This window comes from Chlorocebus sabaeus, chromosome 9 (assembly GCF_047675955.1).
Source record: "Chlorocebus sabaeus isolate Y175 chromosome 9, mChlSab1.0.hap1, whole genome shotgun sequence".
Taxonomy (NCBI): domain Eukaryota; kingdom Metazoa; phylum Chordata; class Mammalia; order Primates; family Cercopithecidae; genus Chlorocebus; species Chlorocebus sabaeus.
Genome location: NC_132912.1, coordinates 104,070,982 through 104,094,460, shown reverse-complemented (window position 1 = coordinate 104,094,460; position 23,479 = coordinate 104,070,982). Strand labels below are relative to the sequence as shown.

At 45.1% G+C, this 23,479-nt stretch overlaps 1 protein-coding gene across 7 annotated transcripts in view; it reads right to left on the bottom strand.

The window, feature by feature from the left end:
• Positions 1–328, bottom strand: part of BTRC (beta-transducin repeat containing E3 ubiquitin protein ligase) — a 205,876-nt gene extending 205,548 nt beyond the window's left edge. For 4 of the 7 annotated variants that reach the window (XM_038009482.2, XM_038009483.2, XM_038009484.2 and 1 more), the window contains exon 1: positions 185–328. In XM_038009482.2, coding sequence (XP_037865410.1) covers positions 185–232 — 48 coding nt within the window. In that variant the 5' untranslated portion in view covers positions 233–328. The remainder of the gene's footprint in view (positions 1–184) is intronic. The other 3 variants (XM_007963895.3, XM_007963900.3, XM_007963899.3) reach the window with 2 other exon arrangements.
• Between the last annotated feature and the right edge of the window lie 23,151 nt (positions 329–23,479).

Here is a 23,479-nt window from a genome sequence, read left to right as displayed (position 1 = left end):
CCGCTCCGCAACCCCTAGCCTCCTTTCTGGAGCTCCCATCCCATGCCTCCAGCTGCCCCGCCGCCAGCCTCGGCCCAGGGTCCCGCTGCCTGGTCCCGCAGTGGGCGGGCGGCACAGGCCCGAGCTCAACGACGCCGCCAACGCCAGCGCCTCCGCCGTTCCCCGGCCTCCACCGTCTCCTCACCATAAACTTGAGTGCTTTCTCTTGCAGCACCGCCTCGGCCGGGTCCATAATCGCCAAGGCCACTGGGTCCGCTCTCCGCCGGGGCCGCCCCTTTGGTGCCAGGCCGCAGCCAACGCAGCGCCCGGATCCCGCCTCCTCTTCCTTCCCCCCGCCCTCTCTTACCTCTCAGGCACAGGCTTAGGGGCCAAGGAGAATCGGCTTTCTCAGTACGCAGGCGAAAGCCCACTGGCTCACGGGATTTGTAGTTCTGGAGCTTCCCGCAGAAAAAAACTGACGCTACGCGGTGAACCGCAACTCCCATAGTTCACTGCGGCAGCGTTGCGGTTGCCCACAAGCCAGATTTAGATAACTTGCCATTAAGCATAGGAAATTGGCTGATGGGAATTGTAGTTTACAGCCTCTAAGGATTAAAAAACGGGAGGGGCACAGGTGTCTCCGTGGTTACCGAGCGACGCCAGTAGCTGCTTGCCTGACATTTGATATCAAGATGGCGACCAATGCCTTACCTGTAGCCCAAATACTAAGAAAAACTATGGCAAGAATCAGGGGTCCTAGGGCCTGCCTAACTGTGGTTTTAGGGAGCTGAACGTCCCCAAATCTCATATATCTGGCGTCTGCAGGTTTGCTACCCGGAGTAGCTGGGCCAATGGGCACCAGGCAGCAGCTCACAGACCAATGCAGAATTTCAAGGTCCTCCTAAGCTATCGCCACCCACACTTCTCCCAAGGAATCTTTTCTCCCCTACAGCAAGTCAGGGCCGAATAGAACTCGGCTCAAGAAATTCTTGGTGTTGAGAGCTCAAAAAGCGCATAGCTTGCTAACTGTGGGATATAAGCCCTGCACTAAGGGTCAAACAGGTACTTACAAAAGTCCTTCAACGGTGGAATATAATGGCCTCCAGCAAATAAAGCATATAAATATTTTCTTTGGCCTGAAAAGATACGATATGGGTTTATTTTGTAAATTGGGCCTACCTTAGGAGGAGAAAACTCTAGGGTTCGGTTAAAAGTGACTTAGGGCCAGGCACGGTGACTGACGCTTGTAATCCCAGCACTTTGGGAGGCCGAGGCGGGTAGATCACCTGAGGTCAGGAGTTTGAGACGAGCCTGGCCAACATGGAGAAATCCCCTTCTCTACTAAAACTACAAAAATTAGCCGGGCCTGGTGGCACACGCCTGTAATCCAAGCTACTTGGCAGGCTGAGGTATGAGAATTGCTTGAACCCGGGAGGCAGAGGTTGCAGTGAGCCGAGATCACGCTACTGCACTCCAGCCTGGGCAACAGAGCCAGACTCTGTCTAAAAAAAAAAAAAAAAAGTGAGTTAGATTGTGACAGCCTTGTACAAAATATCTGAATTTATAAAATAATTGAACTAGGAAAATACTTTTTCACTTATAGGAAAAATCTCCATTTTAAACCATCTTATTCATTCAGTCATCCAACAGATAGTAAGCATATAACCGTGTGCAGACATCATCTCAAGAAGTAGGGATTCATCACTACCTGGGTGGCTAAAATCTCAGACTTCACCCCTATACAATTAATCTGTGTAACCAAAAACCACTTGTACCCCAAAAACTATTGAAATAAAAATAAAATTAATTAGACAAAAAGAAAAAGAAAAGGGGATTCATTGATGAACAAGACAGACCCAGTTATTTCTTCGTGGAGCTTACTCTTTCACTCTGTTGATACTTTTTCCTAGCCCCTATGTCCACAAAACTCAGCATGATACTTAATACATAATAGGCTTTCAGTTAATAAAAAGTTTTGCTCTTGAATTAAAAAAAAAATTCTACACAAGTTCAAAATGGAGAAGACTTCAAACGCATTCGTATGAAAACTAGCTGGAAGTTTTCAGAGGACTAAGGCAGTAACATGATGGAGTTACAAAAAATAAATAAATACATACATAAATAAATAAACAAACTAAAAGATGAGGTGGGATGATGGTGCAGCCACTGGAAAAGAGTATTCCAGGCAAAGGTAACTGCATTTTGGTGATTGATTCTGAGAACCAAAACAAGGTCAGTGGGACTTTAGAGGAAGAGTGACCCTAGATGAGACTGCAGAAGAGTATGGGGCTCTATAGGTAAGCCATTATTTAGGCGGCATAAACTGGTCAGATGAATCAGCTGACATGCTTTCTAACTGGCATCAGGGCCTGTACCTTACCAGCAACAAAATACCTTGACTTTCACTCCAGCTTATAGGCCAAGTTAAGCCATTTGGACTGTATCCTGAGAGCTGTGAGAAACTAACTGAACAATTTTAAACATGGTCAGATTTGCGTTTTCAGAAAATCAGAGTCCAGGGTGGAGGAGAGATTAAAATGGAGCACAGCTGGAAGCTTGGGAAAAGGATTATGGGGTTGCTGAAATCTTCCTGGGAGAGATGATGGCAGCTTGAATGTGGTGGTAAGAACAGAAAGAAGTAGATGGATTCCAGAGATACTAAGGAGATAGAATCAGTTGAGTATAGTGATTAGATGTGTCAAAGATGACTTCTATGTATCTGGCTCAGGTAACGAATGAAGGATTCCTTTTTTTTTTTTTTTTAAGACAGAAAGCAGAGTAGAAGGAGCAAGTGGTAGGAGGATAATCAGTTCTCTTTTTGGACTTATTGCTTCAAGGTGCCTGTGAGATTTCTAAGTGGATTCAGATGTTGGGGAGGCCATTGAATATTCGAAACTGAAGTTGGAGAGAAAGACCTGGGCTACAAATAGGGATTCCAGCATATGGGTGGTAAATGAAACCCCACTCCCGCTTCCTCCCCTGAAAAGAATGAAATCACGTAGGGAGCCGGGCCTGGTGACTCACGCTGGTAATCCCAGCACTTTGGGAGGCCAAGGTGGGTGGATCACCTGAGGTCAGGAGTTCGAGACCAGCCTAGCCAACATGGTGAAACTCCATCTCTACTAAAAATACAAAAATTAGCTGGGCGCAATGGTGCTCACTCAGGAGGCTGATGCAGGAGAATCGCTTGAACCTGGGAGGTGGAGGTTGCATTGAGCCGAGATCACACCACTACACTCTAGCCTGGCCCATAGAGCAAGACTCTGTCTGAAAGAAAGAAAGAAAGAAAGAAAGAAAGAAAGAAAGAAAGAAAGAAAGAAAGAGAGAGAGAGAAAAAGAAAGAGAAAGAAAGAAAGAAAAAGAAAGAAAGAAAGAAATAAAGAAAGAGAGAGAAAGAGAAAGAAAGAAAGAAAGAAAGAAAGAAAGAAAGAAAGAAAGAAAGAAAGAAAGAAAGAAAGAAAGAAAGAAAGAGAGAGAGAAAGAAAGAAAGAGAGAAAGAAGGAAAGGAAAGGAAAGGAAAGGAATCACTCAGGGAAAGCATAAACAGTGGAAAGAGCAACAGGCCTAGGACAGCATTCTGAAGAACGGTAAGATTTACAGGACAAGCACAGGAAGAGGAGCCTACAAAGCTACAAAGGAGCCCAAGAAGTGACCAGAGAGGTAGCAGGAAAGTCTGATGAGTGAGGATCATGTTGGCGGGGGGCGGGTGCAGATGCCATACTGCAGCATATTGAAGAGGGAGGTGAGGATATGAAGACCGCTGAGTCTCTTCTTTGCAAAACGTGGCTGTCAAGGGAAGGAGAGAAAAGCTAGCACAGGGGTTAGATGTAGAAGCTGGGAGTCTAAGGAAAGCATTGTTTGTTTGAAAGAAGAAAGATTTTGGTTCAAAGGAAATTGAGGTGACATGGCAACTAAATGCAATGAATGATCACTGATTGGACACTGGAACAACACACATACACTGACACTGATACACAGCAGAGAAAACAGCTACAAAAGGCATTAATAGGACTGGGTGCGGTGGCTCACACCTGTAATCCCAGCACTTTGGGAAGCCAAAGCAAAATGATCTCTTGAGCCCAGAAGTTCAAGACCAGGTTGGCAATCTGGCAGGACCTTGTCTCTCTCTTTTTTTTTTTTTTTTTTTTTTTTGAGATGGAGTCTCGCTCTGTCGCCCAGGCTGGAGTGCAGTGGCGCGATCTCGGCTCACTCAAGCTCTGCCACTCAGATTCACGCCATTCTCCCGCCTCAGCCTCCCAAGTAGCTGGGACTACAGGTACCTGCCACTTCGCCCAGCTAATTTTTTTGTATATTTGGTAGAGACGGGATTTCACCGTGTTAGCCAGGATGGTCTCGATTTCCTGACCTCGTGACCCGCCCGCCTTGGCCTCCCAAAGTGCTGGGATTACAGACGTGAGCCACCGTGCCAGCCTAATTTTTGTATTTTTAGTAGAGACAGGGTTTCATCATGATGGCCGGGCTGGTCTCAAACTCCTGACCTCAAGTGATCCACTCGCCTCGACCTCCCAAAATGCTGGATTACAGGCGTGAGCCACCATGCCCCATGCCCGGCTCTTAAAAAAAATAATAAAATAAATAAAGACATTAGTGAAACAGGGAAACTGAATATGGGCTGTGTATTAGATAACAGTATTTTATCAATGTTAAGTTTTCTGAGTGTGATAACTGTGAGAATAAGAAAATCAAAGAATATCTTAGGTGATACATGCTGAAGTATTTAGGGTGAAATGTTATGATACCTGCAGCTAACTTTCAATTGGTTTAGGAAATAAGAGAGGTGTCTATGTAGAGTGAGAGAGAAAGAGGGAAGGAGGAAGGGAGGGAGAGAGACAACTAAAGCAAATGTGGCAAAATATTAAGAATTGGTGGATCTGGCTGGGTGTGGTATCTCACTTTTATAATCCCAGCACTTTGGGAGGCCAAGGTGGGCGGATCACTTGAGGTCAGGAGTTCCAGACCAGCCTGGCCAACAAGGTGAAATGGCATCTCTATTAAAAATACAAAAAATTAGCCAGGCATGGTGGTGTGTGTCTCTAATCCCAGCTACATGGAAGGCTGAGGCAGGAGAACCTCTTGAACCCGGGAGGTGGAGGTTGCAGTGAGCGGAGATTGCATCACTGCTCTCCAGTCTGGGTGACACAGAGACTCTGTCTCAAAAAAAAAAAAAAAAAATGGTGGATCTAAGTGAAGGGTTGTGATAATTTGTTGTACTCTTCTTGCAACTTTTCTGATAGTTTGAAATTTTCCAAAATTTAAATTTGGGAAATAAAATGAAGTGAGAGACTTAAGCATATTTAAATGCTGATAGAAAGGATCCATTAGAGAAATGCTAAGGATAAAAGAAAGACGATAATGATGGCAACAGTTCCTGAGAAGACAGGACAGAAAGGGATCTAGGAACAGATGGAGGGATTAGCGTCCTCTGAGAGACAGGAGGAGGAGCGTATGAGGACAAATGCAGGTAAGTTTAGAATTGGAGGAGAAAGGATGAGGTAGTCCCTTCTTTTTTTTTTTTTTTTTTTTTTTTTTTTTGAGATGGAGTCTTGCTTTGTCACCCAGGCTGGAGTGGAGTGCAGTGGCGCAATCTCTGCTCGCTGCAACCTCCGCCTCCCTGGTTCAAGCAATTCTCCTGCCTCAGCCTCCTGAGTAGCTGGGATTACAGGAACGCACCACCAGGCATGGCTAATTTTTGTATTTTTAGTAGAGACGGGATTTCACCATGTTGGTCAGGCTGGTCTCGAACTCCTGACCTTGTGATCTACCTGCCTCAGTCTCCCAAAGTTCTGGGATTACAGGCATGAACCACGGCACCCAGCTGAGGTAGTCCCTTCTGATAGGTGTCGCAATAGGCAACTAACAATTTCTGCCACACAAATAAATGAAATTTTTGCATTTTCTGTTTTTCTGGATTATGTTTTTCCCTTTTCTTTTATTAGCACAAATACTGGAAAAGTCTCTTTTCTTTTTAAATTAATATTGTTTTAGATTGACAGATTGTAATTGTATACATTGATCGAGTGCCAAGTGATGCTTTGATATATGTATAGAATGTGGAATGATTAAATCAACCTAATTAACATATCCAGTACCTCACTTACTTATCCTTTTTGTGATGAGACATGTGAAATTCACTCTTATTTTGAAAGATACCATACATTACTATTGGTTATAGTTACCCTACTATGTAACCCGGCCCGAATTTCTTTCTTTTAAAGGCTGAATAGTATTTTATTGTGTATATATACCACATTTGGCTGGGCGCAGTGGCTGCTGTTTGTAATCCCAGCACTTTGGGAGGCCAAGGCAGGCAGATCACGAGGTCAGGAGACCGAGACCATCCTGGCTAACATGGTGAAACCCCATCTCTACTAAAACTACAAAAAAATCAGCCGGGCATGGTGGTGCGTGCCTGTAGTCCCCGGCACTTCCAGGAGGCTGAGGCAGGAGAATCGCTTGAACCCCGGAGGCAGAGGTTGCAGTGAGCCAAGATCGTGCCACTACACTCCAGCCTGGGCGACAGAGCAAGACTTCATCTCAAAACAAAAACAAACAAACAAAACAAACAAAAAGGCCGGGCGCATGGCTCACGCCTGTAATCCCAGCACTTTGGGAGGCCGAGGCAGGTGGATCACGAGGTCAGGAGATCGAGACTATCATGGCTAACGCGATGAAACCCCGCCTCTACTAAAAGTACAAAAAATTAGCTGGGCATGGTGGTGGGCGCCTGCAGTCCCAGCTACTCAGGAGGCTGAAGCAGGAGAATGGTGTGAACCTGGGAGGCGGAGCTTGCAGTGAGCCGAGATCATGCCACTGCACTCCAGCCTGGGCGACAGAGCGAGACTCCATCTCAAAAAAATATATATATATAATATATATGTATATATGTGTGTATGTATATATATATATGTGTGTGTATATATATCACATTTTCTTTATCCATTCATCTGTTGATGGATACGTAGGTTGATTTCATATCTTGGCTATTATGAATAATACTGTAATGAATATGGGAGTGCAGATATTCCTTTGACGGACACGCTGATTTCAATTCATTTGGGAAGTGGGGTTACTGGATCCAAAAGTAGCTTTCCAGCCGGGTGCAGTGGCTCATGCCTGTAATCCCAGCACTTTCAGAGGCCCGAGATGGGTGGGTCACCTGAGGTCAGGAGTTCAAGACCAGCCTGGCCAATGTGGTGAAACCCTCTCCCAAAAACACAAAAATTAGCTGGGCATGGTGGTGGGCGCCTGTAATCCCAGCTACTTGGGAGGCTGAGGCAGGAGAATCGCCTGAACCAGGGAGGCGGAGGTTGCAGTGAACCAAGATCACTCCACTGCACTCCAGCCTGGGTGGGCCACAAGAGTGAAACTCTGTCTCAAAAAAAAAAAAAAAAAAAAAAAAAGACAAGTAGCTTTCTTTAGATTAATGCTGTTCTAGACTAGTAATTCTCAACTGGGAGCAATTTTGTTCCCTGGAAGACATATAGCAATGTCTAGAGATATTTCTGGTTGTCACAACTAGGGACAATGGGAGTTGCTACTGGCTTCTAGTGGGTAAAGACCAGAGATGCTGCCGAACATCTTATGATGCACAGGACAGCCCCCCACCACAAAGAATTGTCCAGCCCAAAATGTCAATAACTCTGAAGTTGAGAAACCCTGTTCTAAACCAAGCCTGTCCAAAAAATTATTAATCATATATTGAAACTCAAATATAACTCTATTCATGCCCCAGGTGACTTTAAGTAACAAACCAAGTAATTATGAGTCATCATTCATTTATCCATTCACTACAAACTTATTATATACAGTACAATATACCACAGTAGTTAACAGCATTGGGCTCTGGAGGCAGACTACTTAGGTTCAAATCTGACTTCTATGTGTGTCATTTTCCTTATCTGTAAAATAATGATTATCACAGTAACTTCTTCATAAGGTTGCTCTAAGAATGAAATCTATTTATAAGATTTTTGAGACCCTGTCTCAAAAAAAAAAGAAAGAAAGAAAGAAAGAAATGCGAGTACATGAGAAGTTACTGAAGGTACCGTCAGGTGTGCACAGAGGCCAGTCAAGCTTCATCACATGCATTTCCTCCCATGGGGTAAAGAAATGCAGGCAGGGGGCCGGGCGCGGGAGCTCACGACTGTAATCCCAGCACTTTGAGAGGCGAGGCGGGCGGATCACCTGAGGTCGGGAGTTCAAGACCAGCCTGACCAACATGGAGAATCGCTTGGACCCGGGGAGGCGCAGGTTGCTGTGAGACAAGATTGCGCCATTGCACTCCAGCATGGGCAACAAGAGTGAAACGCCGTCTCAAAAAAGAAGTGAAGGCGGGTGAGATTGAGAGAACTGGATTTCTCTCTTTCCTTCCTTCCTTCCTTCCTTCCTTCCTTCCTTCCTTCCTTCCTTCCTTCCTTCCTTCCTTCCTTCCTTCCTTCCTTCCTTCCTTCCTTCCTTCCTTCCTTCCTTCCTTCCTTCCTTCCTTCCTTCCTTCCTTCCTTCCTTCCTTCCTTCTTCCTTCCTTCCTTCCTTCCTTCCTTCCTTCCTTCTTCCTTCCTTCCTTCCTTTCTTTCTTTCTTTCTTTCTTTCTTTCTTTCTTTCTTTCTTTCTTTCTTTCTTTCTTTCTTTCTTTCTTTCTTTCTTTCTTTCTTTCTTTCTTTCTTTCTTTCTTTCTTTCTTTCTTTCTTTCTTTCTTTCTTTCTTTCTTTCTTTCTTTCTTTCTTTCTTTCTTCTTTCTTTCTTTCTTTCTTTCTTTCTTTCTTTCTTCTTTCTTTCGACAGAGTCTCGCTCTATCGCCCGGGGCTGGAGGGCAGTGGTGCAATCTCGGCTTGCTGCAAGCTCCGCCTCCCAGGTTCACGCCATTCTCCTGCCTCAGCCTCTCATGTAGCTGGGACTACAGGCGCCCGCCACCACGTCAAGCTAATTTTTTTTTTTTTTTTTTTTTTTTTGTATTTTTAGTGCGGATGGGATTTCACTGTGTTAGCCAGGGAGGTCTCGATCTTCTGACCTCATGATCCGCCCGTCCTCCGCCTCCCAAAGTGCTGGGATTACAGGCGTGAGGCACCGCGCCCCGGTGAGAACTGGATTTATAACGTTTCTTGATCTGGGTGATGGTTACACAGATGTGTTCATTGAATAAAAATTCACTGGCCGGGCATGGTGGCTCACACCTGTAGTCCCAGCATTTTGGGAGGCCAAGGCGGACGGATCACTTGAGGCCAGGGGTTTGAGACAAGCCTGTCCAACATGGTGAAACCCCGTCTCTTAAAAAAAAATAACAAAAATTAGCTGGACGTGATGGCATGTGCCTGTAAACCCAGCTACTTGGGAGGCTGAAGCACGAGAATTGCTTGAACCTGAGAGGTGGAGCAGCAGTGAGTCAAGATTGTACCCCTGCACTCCAGCTGGGGTGACAGAGTGAGCCTCTGCTTTAAAAAAAAAAAAAAAAAATTGTTCAGTTGTACACTTTTGATTTCTATACATTTCTATATGCATATTTTACATTAATAAAAAGTATACATATCCATAAAAAACATAGAGTGTTTCTAAACACAGATATAATCAAGCTACATGTAGTTCAAAACTCCCCAGTCTCCAAACTTTCTCCCTCCTTTTTGTTTCCTTCCTTGTCTATATTGGATGTTCAAGTCATACCCATCTACTTACCCTTAATGCTCCCTGCATCTGCCCATCTCTGCTCTTCTGGCCATTTCCAACCTAGTCTGTCTGCCTGGAATGCCCACCTCAGATATGATCTGTGAAAGTATTGTATGTAGCTCTGAAACTCTTGAGGCCAGTCAATATTTATTTAGATTGTAGCCAATGTAATTTGTATTAGTTAACTCTATTTTGGTATTTTTTTTTTAATAATTTCTTTTTTTTTTTTTTTTTTTTTTTTTTTTTTTCTTTTTTTTTTTGAGACGGAGTCTCGCTCTGTCTCCCAGGCTGGAGTGCAGTGGCCGGATCGCAGCTCACTGCAAGCTCCGCCTCCCGGGTTTACGCCATTCTCCTGCCTCAGCCTCCCGAGTAGCTGGGACTACAGGCGCCAGCCACCTCGCCCGGCTAATTTTTTGTATTTTTAGTAGAGACGAGGTTTCACCGTGTTCGCCAGGATGGTCTCGATCTCCTGACCTCGTGATCCGCCCGTCTCGGCCTCCCAAAGTGCTGGGATTACAGGCTTGAGCCACCGCGCCCGGCAATAATTTCAAACTTCCAGAAAACTCACAAGTGCAGTACAAATTTGCAAATCTGAAACCCCAGTATCCTCAAATACTTTAGTATTTATTTCTTTTTTTTTTCCCCCCGAGATGGAGTATTGCTCTGTCGCCCAGGCTGGAGTGCAGTGGCGGGATCTCTGCTCACTGTAAGCTCCGCCTCACCGCTGCACGCCATTCTCCTGCCTCAGCCTCCCAAGTATCTGGGACTACAGGTGCCCACCACCACGCCCAGCTAATTTTTGTATTCGTTTAGTAGAGATGGGGTTTCACCGTGTTAGCCAGGATGGTCTTGATCTCCTGACCTCGTGATCCACCCACCTCGGCCTCCCAAAGTGCTGGGATTACAGGTGGGAGCCACTGTGCACAGCCCAACACTTTAGTATTTCTTACACACAAATACATTCTATGTTACTAGTATACAACCACCAAAATCAGGAAATTAACATCGATACATACCTGCCATCTAATCTTCAGATTCCACTCAAGTTTTGCCAGTTGTCCCAATAATGTCCTTTATTGCAGAAGGATTTAGTTCAGAATCACAAATTATATTTGGTTGTCATATCTCTTTGGTCTCCTTCAATATGAAACAATCTCTTCTTTAACTTTCATGACCATGACACTTTTGAAGCTTACAGGCCAGTTATTTTGTAGAATGTTCCTTAATTTTGATTTAGGTAATGTTTTCTTTTCTTTTCTTTTCTTTTTTTTTCCAAGATGAAATCTCACTCTTGTTGCCCAGGCTAGAGTGCAGTGGCCCAATCTTAGCACACTGCAACCTCCACCTCCCGGGTTCGAGCGATTCTTCTGCCTCAGCCTCCTGAGTAGCTGAGATTACAGGCACCCACCACTATGCCTGGCTAATTTTTGTATTTTTAGTACAGACGAAGTTTCACCATGTTGGCCAGGCTGATATCAACCTCCTGATCTCAGGTGATCTGCCCGTCTCGGTCTCCCAAATTGCTGGGATTACAGGCATGAGCCACTGTGCCTTGCCATGATGTTTCTTCATCATTAGATCCAGGGTATGCATCTGTATTAGTTATCTATTGTTGCATAACAAATAACCCTGAAACTTAACAGCTTAAAACAATAATAAGCATCTTTTTAAATCTCACATGCATTAGAAATTAAGGAACAATTTAGCTGAGTGTTCTACCCAGTGTCTCACAAGATTGGTGTCAATGTTGGCTGGGGCTCTAGTCATCTGAAGGTTTAACTGGGGCTGGAGGATCTGCTTCCAAGATGGCTCACTCATGTAGCTGGCAATTCGGGGGTGACTGATGGCAGAATACTTTAGTTCCTTGTCATGTGAACCTCTCCATAGGGCCGCTTATTGGATCTCACAACATGGTGGCTAATTTTTCCCAGACTAAGGCAGAAGCCACAATATCTTGTATAACCTAGCCTTGGGCATCACCTTCCATCATTTCTGTAATATCTTATCAAACCAGGGTTCTTCTAAAGTTAGTCTAACTCCAGATCTTAAATGCAGTGACAGTGTCTTTTATTTATTAACACATGTATCCAAAGCAAGAATTCATGTCTAAACAAACAAAAAGAGTATTCACCTTGGTTATAAAGATATACTTTATATATTTGCTACATATGTTTCCCAGATTGGGCGATTAATCAGTTTTTAATCTTTAGTGCTGACAAAGCTATCTTTCCCATGCTTTCTGTGCCTGGATTTCTTAGACACTTTTTGACCAACATTGTTTAACATACTTTATTTTGTAGAGTTTAGTCAAAGATTGAACAGGTTGTTTTATCTTTAACTGGCATTTGTCCAGACTCTCCCACTACCATGTCTTCAAGCTGGTGATTTCCTTTATCTGGCTGCTATAATTTCCCAGACATTTACATCATCTGCAGCTATATTTCGTTGGATACCCTTTCCCTCCTAAAAATGCCTTTTGAGGAAGACGTGATCAAGGTCAGGATTACTTCTAAGAGTCAGTGTTAAAAACTCGCTGTTTTTCTTGTGTCTATCACTCTGCAGATAAGAGATGGGCCTTGCCTTCAAGAAGCTTTCCATTATGTGAAGGAAATAAGACACAAAAATAGATACTAACCAGGGCTCTCTTGACAATAGTATGGATTTGTATCAGTCACAGTAGTGGCATATGTAGACTTGATTAACTTGAGAAGGGTTTAATTAAGTACCTATTTGCAAAGGTGTGGACAGAGTTAAGGGAGACCAACAAGGGCTAGTGCATACCCCTCAGCTAGCAACAGCAGAGAACCGTACTACTTCTAGGCCTGAAGGGCCAAGGGAAGGGCATAGTTACCAAGACCCTGAGAAGGTGGCTGTGGGGAAAGGGTCGCTTGACCATAGTTATGGCATTCGAAAAGGGATGCAGCCCTTTCGTGGCAGCCCAGCAAGGAGGGATCTGGAAGAATCATATGCCTGCATCATCCTGCTCTTTAATCTTCTGATATCTTCTTTTGGTTAAACTCAAACAGAAGACAGAGGACAAGACAGCCTTTGGTGCAGTCCATTTGGGTTCATCTCCCAGGTCCAGAGAGGGCTGGGAAAGGATGGAGAGTGCCTCTAGAAAGGAAAAAGGAAGAGTTTACCATGGGATTGGTTTGGGGCTGGATGAAAGCTGGCAGCTGGACAGACCTTCAGGGTAGGGCAGGTCATTCAAGGAGGCCCCAGAAGCAGGTACCAGGACAAAAATCAAGGGGAGGCTTTCAGTGGGAAGGATCTTTGACGACAAGCAAATTAGTAGGCAAACAGAGAGAAATCCAGACAGCCAGGCTGTCAACCCCAGGAGGTCTGGGAGCAGGTTGGGGCAGGAAGTGGGGAAAAGGCAGGACTTTCTTATCAGAGGATTGCCTCTTAAACGCAGTGTCATTCATGCATCAAGAAACATATTTTGAGAGGAACAGCCCTGAGAAGGGGCAGCAAAGGGAAGGAGAGAACCAGGACAGCTGTCCAAAGAGGTCTGGACTCCCACCCCGGACTATTTATCTTCATGGAACTCTCCTATGAATGTTCCTTTTATAGGAACCTGGATTTTAGGAACCCATAACTATCTTTTTCTTACTGGCCCAAAAAACCCATTTGACTTGGTTTGTCCTTACTGCAACTAAAATGTCCTTATTGCTATTTTTAAAAATTTTTAAATAAATGATTGATTGCTTGTTTATTCATTATGTATGTTTCTCTCTCTCTCTCTGTCTTTCTCTCTGTCTCTCTCTCTCTATCGCTATCTCTCTCTCTTTTTAGAGGCAGGGTCTCACTATGTTGCCCAGGCTGGTCTTGAACTCCTGGGCTCAAGTGATTGTCCCACCTCAGTCTCCTAGGTAGCTATGCCACTGCACCCAACTGGCTTTTTTTTTTTTTTTTAGATTGAGTCTTACTCTGTCGCCCAGTCTGGAGTGCAGTGGTGCTATCTCGGCTGACTGCAACCTCCACCTCCTGGGTTCAAGTGATTTTCCTGCCTCAGCCTCCTGAGTAGCTGGGATTACAGATGCCCACCACCACACCCAGCTAGTTTTTTGTATTTTTAGTAGAGATAGGGTTCCACCATGTTGGCCAGGCTAGTCTCGAACTCCTGACCTCAAGTGATCCAACTGCCTTGGCCTCCCAAAGTGCTGGGTACAGGTGTGAGCCACCATGCCTGCCTGAACTGGCTATTTTGTTTTTTAAGCACCTTAATGCAGAATAACAAAACAACCAGGAAAAAGAAAACAACTAGAATTAAACACACACACACACACACAGAAAAGGAAAAAAGGTATGGAAGAATATGGATGTATTTCTGTATTTATTTATTTTTATTTTACTTTATTTTTGAGACAGGGTCTCACTTTGTCACAAGACTGGAGTGCAGTGGTGCCATCTTGGCTCACTGCAGCCTTGACCTCCCAGGTTCAAGGGATCCTCCTGCCTCAGTCCCCAAGTAGCTGGGACTGCAGGTGCTAACCACGCCCAGCTAATTTTTGTATTTTTAGTAGAAACAGGGTTTCACCATGGTGCCCAGGCCAGTGTCAAATTCCTGAGCTCAAGCGATCCACCCGCCTTGGCCTCCCAAAGTGCTAGGATTACAGGCGTGAGTCACGGTGCCCGACCAGGGTATGTATATTTAACTTTCAATTTAACATTGAAACATATAAAAAGGTAAAGAGAATAATATAACAAATTTCCTTATACTCATTACCCAGCTTCAAAAATACTAACTTATAGTCACTTTTGTTTTGTGTGTGCCCTTACCCACTTATTTCACCCTTCTCTGGCTCATACTGATGCAAATGTCGGGTATCATATCATTTCATAACTATACCAGCAGCTTGCAGTATATTTAAGGTCATGAAGTTCTGTACTGATCTGTTTCTGATCTCAAAGCTTTCCTGAGCATAGAGTTCCCTTATCCTTAGCAAGCACTTTTCTACATAGTTATTAAATGGACGCATGACCGAACACACTACTCTTCAGTCTCTGTCAGAGAACTGTCCCAAACCTGTCTCAACTGTCAGAGAGCAATCTATCTAAACTTTATGCCCAACCCCTGGCTTCTGCCTGCTGGTTCCAGTGCTGGTCTGAGAGTCTGCCTCATTCACAGCAGAGCCCCGGAATAGACCCTCTGGTCTAGACTTAGCAGTCCAGATTTAGCTGGACCAGGAGAAGACAATCTAGGTAAAGCAGTTTGCCCTGGCCCCAGCTCATGGTAAGAACTCAGTAGACATTAGATGCTAGTGATGATGATGATGATGATCATGATCATGATGATGACAACAATGATGACAAGGGCCTAACAAAGAATCCTGTCAAGGACTCAGGCCCAGAAAGGACACAATAAAGCTTCATTTGGCCAGGTGCAGTGGCTCACGCCTGTAATCTCAGCACTTTGGGAGGCTGAGGCAGGCAGATCACGAGGTCAGGAGTTCGAGAGCAACCTGGCCAACATGGTGAAACCCTGTCTCTACTAAAAATATAAAAATCAGCTGGGCACGGTGGCGGGCACCTGTAATCCCAGCTATTCAGGAGGCTGAGGCAGGAGAATTGTTTGAATCTGGGAGGTGGAGGTTGCAGTGAGCTGAGATTGCGCCACGGCACTCTAGCCTGGGTAACAGAGCAAGACTCCATCTTGAAAAAAAAAGATTAATTTACCAGAATTCGGCTTTGAACCTAAGTACAGCAGAGTAGGTTTTTGTTTGTTTATTTGAATTCTCCAGACATAGAGAATTTAACAGGAAGGAGACATTCTATTAGCCAATGTGGAGATGTGCAAAGGATTGTAAAGCTGGGCTTTTGAACTTTTTTTCTTTTTTCTTTTTTTTAAGATGTGGTCTTGGCTGGGCATGGTGGTTCACGCCTGTAATCCCAGAACTTTTTGGGAGGCCCAGTTGGGCAGATTAGCTGAGGTCAGAAGTTCAAGACCAGCCTAGCCAACACGGTGAAACCCCATCTTGACTAAAAATACAAAAAAAAAAAAAAAAAAAAAAAATTAGCTGGGCGTAGTGGCGGGCACCTGTAATCCCAGCTACACAGGAGGAGGCAGGAGAATCACTTCAACCTGGGAGATGGAGGTTGCAGTAAGCCAAAATCACGCCACTGCACTCCCACCTGGGTGACAGAGTGAGACTCTATCTCAAAAAAAAAAAAAAAAAATGTGGTCTTGCTATGTTACCCAAGCTGGTCTTGAACTCCTGGGCTCAAGTGATCCTCTGGCCTCAGCCTCCCGAGTAGCTGGGATTACAGGTACCTACCACTACACCTAGCCAAGTTGGGCTTTTAAAGAACTAATTATTGTGTTATGAGAGTTTGCCTCCCAACGTTCTCCCCAATTCAATCACCTGGCAGGGAATCCAACAGAGGGAGTTCTTCAGAGAAAGGGCCAGACCATGGGAGCCAGGAATAAAAGAGGGTCTGAGGATGGACCAAGGTGGAGGTGGAAAAGAAGAGAAGAGGCAAGTGGACGGTCATGCTCTGCCTCCCAGTAGGGTCAAGGGCACAAAAGCCCCACACTGACTGAGCAGGAGGAGAAGTCAGACAACAGAGCTAAAGAGCCACTCTTGAATCTTCAGGTCTCTTTGTGGCTGCAACAGGTAAAACAGGCTGGGCATGGTGGCTCACGCCTGTAATCCCAGCACTTTGGGAGGCTGGGGCAGGTGGATCACTTGAGCCTAGAAGTTCGAAACCAGCCTGGGAAACATGGTGAGGCCCTGTCTCTATTTTTAAAAAAATAAAAACATATATAATTTTTTAAAAATAAAAAATAGGCAAAACATTTGCATTGAGTTAATCAGTACTAGGTGAGAACTTGAATGGCTCACAGGCAAACTCTTTGGGGCATGGACTGTTCTGACCAAGCCCTTCAATGCCGGAGCCTCATCTTAGCGAGTTCAGGAACAAAGCAGTGTAGCTGCTAAAACCACCAAAGAGACTCTTGATTCTAAACCTCCAACCTCCAAAACAGAGCTCCTTTGTGATTCTTCCAGTGATAGCCGTGAGAAACCAGAGAAAAAGGGCAGCTCAGAGACTTCTTAGAGGCTTAGTTCAGGGACAACTCTGTTGAGGATAGACTGAGGGTTGATGTCAAATTTGTGTTGAGAGGAGATGCCATACTGGCTACACAGGTGTATCTGCTTTTTAAAAATCAATTGAGCCATATCCTTATGCATTCTCTGCACTCTTCTGTATATTCTACTTAAGTAAAAATCACATTATAAAAGACAGGGAGAGGCTGGACACCGTGGCTCACACCTCTAATCCCAGCACTTTGGGAGGCCGAGGTGGGTGGATCACCTGAAGTCAGGAGTTCAAGACCAGCCTGGCCAACAAGGTGAAAACCCCATCTATACTAAAAATACCAAAAAGTTAGCCAGGCATGGTGGCGGGTGCCTGTAATCCCAGCCAGCTGGCAGGCTAAGGCCAGAGAATCGCTTGAACCCGGGAGGCAGAGGTTGCAGTGAGCCGAGATGGCACCATTGCACTCCAGCCTGGGCAACAGGGTAAGACTCTGTCTCAAAAAAAAAAAAAAGAGTGAGAGTAGATAGAGAGTCCTACACCAGGCCCAGATGTGTAAAACACAAATATAGGCTGGGCGCCGCAGCTCACCCCTGTAATCTCAGCACTGTGGGAGACTGAGGCGGGTAGATTGCTTGAGGCCAGGAGTTCGAGACCAGCCTGGCCAACATGGTGAAACCCTGCCTCTACTTAAAATACAAGAATTAGCCAGGCATGGTGGCAGGTGCCTATAATCCCAGGTACTCAGGAGGCTGAGGCAGGAGAATCACTTGAATCAGGAGGCGGAGGTTGCAGTGAGATTGGCCCACTGCACTTCAGCCTGGGCAACAGGGCAAGACTCCAACTAAAAACAAAAATAAATAAATAAATGAAAACAAAAAACTGGCCAGGTGCAGTGGCTCACACTCGTAATCCCAGCACTTTGGGAGGCGGAGGTGGGCAGATCACCTGAGGTCAGGAGTCCCAGACCAGCCTGGCCAACATGGTGAAACCCCATCTCTACTAAAAATACAAAAAAAAAAAAAAATGCAGGACGCGGTGGCACACCCCTATAGTCCCAGCTACTTGGGAGGCTGAGGCTGGAGAATCGCTTGAACACGGGAGGCGGAGGTTGCAGTGAGCCGAGATCGCACCACTGCACTCCAGCCTGGGCAACAGAGCAAGACTCTGTCTCAAAACAACAAAAAACAAACAAACAAAAAAAACCAACCAAACAAAAAAAAACACACACACAAATATAGGCAGGAAGTGGAGGGGAAAGCATAGATGAAGGCGGGGACCAGGCTGAATTAGAACAAAGAAAGGAGAAAGGAGTACAGTGAGTGGGCCTGTAGGAGAGACTGAATACAGGCTCTGGGCATGGTGGCTGACGCCTGTAACCCCAGCACTTTGGGAGGCGGATCGCCTGAGCTCAGGAGTTGGAGACCAGCGTGGCCAACATGGTGAAACCTTGTCTCTACTAAAAATTAAAAAATTACCTGAGCGTGGCGGCGCAGGCCTGTAGTCCCAGCAGAGGTAGAGGCAGGAAAATTGCTTGAACCCAGGAGGCAGAGGTTGCAGTGAGGCGAGATCACCCCATGGCACTCCAGCCTGGGCCACAGAGTGAGACTCTGTCTCAAAATAATAATAATAATAACGAAGACAGCAAGGAGAGTGGAAGTGAGGGCTGCCTAGGGTCAGCTTAGTGAGGGCTTGCATGGCATGGTGAGGAGTTTGGGTTTGCTTAGGAACTGTGTTGGTTTGTTTTTTTGAGACAGGGTCTCTATCACTCAGGCTGGAATGCAGTGGCATGATCACAGCTCACTGCAGCTTCCACCTCCCCGGGCTCAGGTGATCCTTCCACCTCAGTCTCCTGAGTAGCTGGAACTACGAGTGCATGCCATGATGCCTGGCTAATTCTTTTATTTTTTGTAGAGACAGGGTTTCCTCATGTTGCCCAGGCTGGTCTCAAACTCCTGGACTCAAGTAATCCACTGGCCTCAGCCTCCCAAAGTGCTGGGATTACAGGCAAAAACTGTTTGAGGGCAGTGTTTATAGTTTATACCAGAGGAGTTCTGATGGGGGGTGCCTAAGAAGCATCTGGAGAGCTTGTTAAACAGCCCCATATTCAGAGATTCTGATCAAGAAGACTGGGTGGGGTGAACGAATCTGCATTTTAACAAGCTTCTCAATGACTTAGTTAAAGATTGTCCTTTGGCTGTAATTTGAGAAACAGAACAGTCTTTCATTCCCCTTTGCAACCTTGGATTCTGGGTTCCTGTCAGATATTTGTCAGTTTTGATGAACATCAGATATAGTATCAGAGTGAGCATGTTATTATTGCGAAAATTAAATAAATTAATGTGTGAAAGCACTTACCACAGTGCCTGTGCCTGGAACATGGTAACTCTGATTAAATGATGACAAGTGTCATTATTTCCCTTTGTAGTCTTCCTCTCCTAGCCATTCCCTCTGCTAGCTTCTTCCCCAACACTGAGTAATAGAAATAACTGGTGGCTGGGCCAAATAACAGTGGCTCATGCATGCCTGTAATCCCAACACTCTGGGAGGCCAGGGTGGGAGGATAGCTTGAGTCCAGGAGTTTGAGACCCCATCTCCACACACACACACACACACAATATATATATATATATATTTATATATATATATATTTTATAAATATATATATATTTTAAAATATATATATATATTTTTTTAAAATATATATATATATATATATATATATTTTTTTTTTTTTTAATTAGCCAGGCATGTTCCAGCTACTTGGAAGGTTAAAGTGGGAGGATCACTTGAGCCCAGGAGGTTGAGGCTGCAGTGAGCTGTGATCATAGCACTGCATTTTAGGCTGGGCAACAGAGAGAGATCCTGTATAAAAAAACAAAAAACAACAACAACAAAAAACCACCCTTACTTCCTCCACTCCTCCGTGCCATCCCCAGTGCCAGGGCAGCCAGTCAGGGGGAAGTCTCGCCTCCACAGACCTCTATCAGCATCTGTATGGGAGAGGGTTTTCAATGAGACTCTTAGTCTTATCTGTACCAAATTTTGCTAATGCTAGGTCTAATTTATTTTAGGTCTTGGATTTGTGACTTCAGGTTAATTAATGAATTGATATAGTTGTGCCTTGTGAGAATATAGGTCTCCTTATCTTGGATTGTTTCCAGCAGGAGGTTGAGAAATCAGTAGAAACCAGGAACATTTCTCAGAGGTGGTGGGAGAACAAGTGTCAGGATTGTCATCTTTTAATATTTTGTTTGTTTGTTTGAGACAGGGTCTGGCTGTCACCCAGGCTGGGGTACAGTGGTGCAATCTCAGTTTGCTGCAACCTCCACCTCCCAGGCTCAAGCAATCCTCCCTCCTCAGCCTCCCAAGTAACTGAGACTATAAACACACACCACCATGCCCAGCTAATTTTCATATTTTTTGTAGAGACAGGGTTTGGCCATGTTGCCCAGGCTGGCCTTGAACATCTGGGCTCAAGCAACCCGCCCGCCTTGGCCTCCCAAAGTGCTGGGATTACAGGCATGAGCCACCACACCTGGCCCCAAATTCTTTATTTAGGAGCAAGCACAGCAACCATTCCTCATCACTTCTCCACCGGAGCAGCTCAAGTACCAGCAGCCCAGTGTCTGCTAGAACTTATAAGCAGGGAATGGCCAGACTTGCAGAACCACTCTCCCTTCCATGGCCAGGCTTCAACTAGCACATCTAGCAGTTATTTGTCAATATTATTTGTTGTTAGCTTAATTGTAGGAAAATTGAAAAGTGTAATGCATAGCCATGAAACCCTTAAGGCTGGTTAATCTTTTTGGATTGTAACCAATGTAATTTTTTATTAGCTGATCTCATCTTGATTATAATATTCAGAGCCCTGGAAAAGTTGCTAAACGCTCCAAGTCATGGTATGCACAGAGAATAGGCAGCCTCCATCATCTGCATTTTCTACCAGGGAGAGAGAAAGGGCAGAGGGGGCTGAACGAAAATAATTGGGTTCGGAATGCCAGCGGCGAGAGGAGAGCAGTCTCCAGGATGGACACAGAAATGATCCTGGCAACCTGATGAGGATAGGGGCTAGGCCAAGCCAGGTTAGGTTCTATGTCTTTACATGGTAGGGGTGCTGAGGCCCAGCAGTGTGCTGAATGCTCAGATGAGAGTATTTGAGTAGGGGCCATAAGCTCAGAATTAGGTTTTAGTAGAGGAAACCGAGAAAAATCCAAAAGGCCAAAGAAAACATTTTCTTTCCATCAGCACTGGTTTATTTATGATTATTTGGAGAGACCCTATTCTTCAGTTCAGGCATGGTGGCATCCAAAATCACAACCATATTTGTGCCTTAGAATTTGGTATTTGGAGGTCAGACACAATGGCTCATGCCTGTAATCACAGCATTTTGGGAGGCCAAGGCCAGACTGGCCAACATGGTGAAACCCCATCTCTAGTAAAAATACAAAAATTAGGCCAGACGTGGTGGCTCATGCCTGTAATCCCAGCACTGTGGGAGGCTGAGGCAGGTGGATCACCTGAGGTCAGGAGTTTGAGACCAGCCTGGCCAACATGGTAGAACCCTATCTCTACTAAAAATACAAAATTAGCCAGGTGTTGTGGCACATGCCTGTAGTCCCAGCTACTTGGGAGGCTGAGACAGGAGAATCACTTGAACCAGGAGGCAGAGGCTGCAGTGAGCCAAGATGGCGTCTCTGCGCTACAGCCTGGGCGACAGAGCAAGACTCCATCTCAAAAAAAAAAATTAGCTGGGTGTGGTGGCTCACACCTGTAATCCCAGCTACTGGGGAGGCCAAGGCAGAAGAATCACTTAAACCTGGGAGACATAGGTCACAGTGAGCTGAGATGGGGCCACTGCACTCCAACTTCCACTACAAAGGGAGACTCTGTCTCAGAACAAAACAAAACAAAACAAAACAAAACAAAAAAAGAATATGGAATTTGTCCCAGCATTTTGGGAGGCCGAGGAGGGCAGATCATTTGAGCTCAGGAGTTTGAGACCAGCCTGGGCAACATGGTGAAACCCCATCTCTACCAAAAATAAAAAAAATTAGCCAAGTGTAGTGGGACCTATGGTCCCAGCTACTTGGGAGCCTACGGTGGGAGGCTCACTTGAGCTCCAGAGGCAGAGGTTGCAGTGAGTCAAGATCGTGCCACTGCACTCCAGCCTGGGTGACAGAGTGAGACCCTATCTCAAAAAAAAAGAAAAAAAGAATTTGGAACCTGTAAAGGATGACTGTAACAGTCTCTGGTACTTCTCTGGACCTTGATTTTCTGCACCAAAGAATGGGGAACAGATGTTGTCATCCATTCTAACACTCCTTTCTTGACCCTGACATATGAAGGGGCTTTCTTTTCTGCTTTGACATCTCCAGAGAAGGAAGGAATTTTGCCCACTCTTGGATGCCACTTAGTACCCAATCCAGGAATGAGACCCCTCCCTTTTTTTTTTTTTTTTTTTTTTTTTTTTTTGAGACGGAGTCTTGCTCTGTCGCCCAGGCTGGAGTGTAGTGGCGCTATCTCGGCTCACTGCAAGCTCTGTCTCCTGGGTTCACACCATTCTCCTGCCTCAGCCTCCCCAGTAGCTGGGACTACAGGTGCCCACCACTACACCTGGCTAATTTTTTGTATTTTAGTAGAGACGAGGTTTCACCGTGTTAGCCAGGAGGGTCTCGATCTCCTGACCTCGTGATCCGCCCACCTCGGCCTCCCAAAGTGCTGGGATTACAGGCGTGAGCCACTGCACCCAGTCAAGACCCTTTTGAAAGGTGAAGTTGGGGGCCAGGAACACTGGGATCCTCCTGACACTTGACTTGTACCCTTTACTCCCAACCATAGACCCCAGCAGATAAACCAGCAGCCTATTCTAGATGAATGGGGAGCCTAGAGGTAGCATGTGGGCATTTTTTTAGCCCTTTTATGAATATAAATATTTAGTGCATGGTGTTTTGCAGAATTAAATCTCTGAGCCTAGACTAGCCTGGTAATATCATTATGTAGATGCCAGGGATGAGATACCTGTGACTGCTGTGTGTCTTCTCATTCAATGATGCCTGTGATGACTTGATGCACTTTAATTTGCCAGGGCAATCATTAATTGCATATGAAACAGTTGGTGTTTGGCTTTAAGGGAAGCTGATTGGGTCAGTCACTGAGTGTTTGGCTCAATGATCTACAGCTGGCTCTTTGCTTATGCACTCCTGCTTTCTTTTCAAAAGTATTACCACTCAGTGTTTTTGGGACCCCCTGAGGAAGAGCCGTGAAACATTGGGGGTTTTCATCTGTGTTTTCCTTTGGGCATTATAGCTTTAATTTTAATATTTTGGATAATAAAGAATGATTTTAAATTAAATTTGCGAGTCTGCCATCTGTGATTCTTTGGACTTTTTCCTCCTCTCTGGCGGCTCTTCGACTTAATTTTTTCCGAACATTAGCAAAAGTGGGTTGAGGGCAGGAGGGGCAAGGGGCAGCAGAACAACAGGTCAGCCTGGGAACTGAGAGAAATGGGGCAAGGCTTCGATCCCTGGCCCTTGGACCCTGGAGGGTGGTAGAAAAGCTTGATGCCCAGAGTCCAGATCACAAAAGTCAACTCAGAAGTAATTGCAGCTGCCTGTCATGACGTCTTGATTTGAAGTTTAAAAAGGAATTTCCCAAGATTATACCTCAGTTTGCCCATCTGTTAAATAGAGAAGTGATTTTAAATAGAGAAGTAACCCTCTGAGTGCCATTACACTTTTGATACAGTTCTTCATCCAAGGACAGCCTACTCAAACCCAAGGTA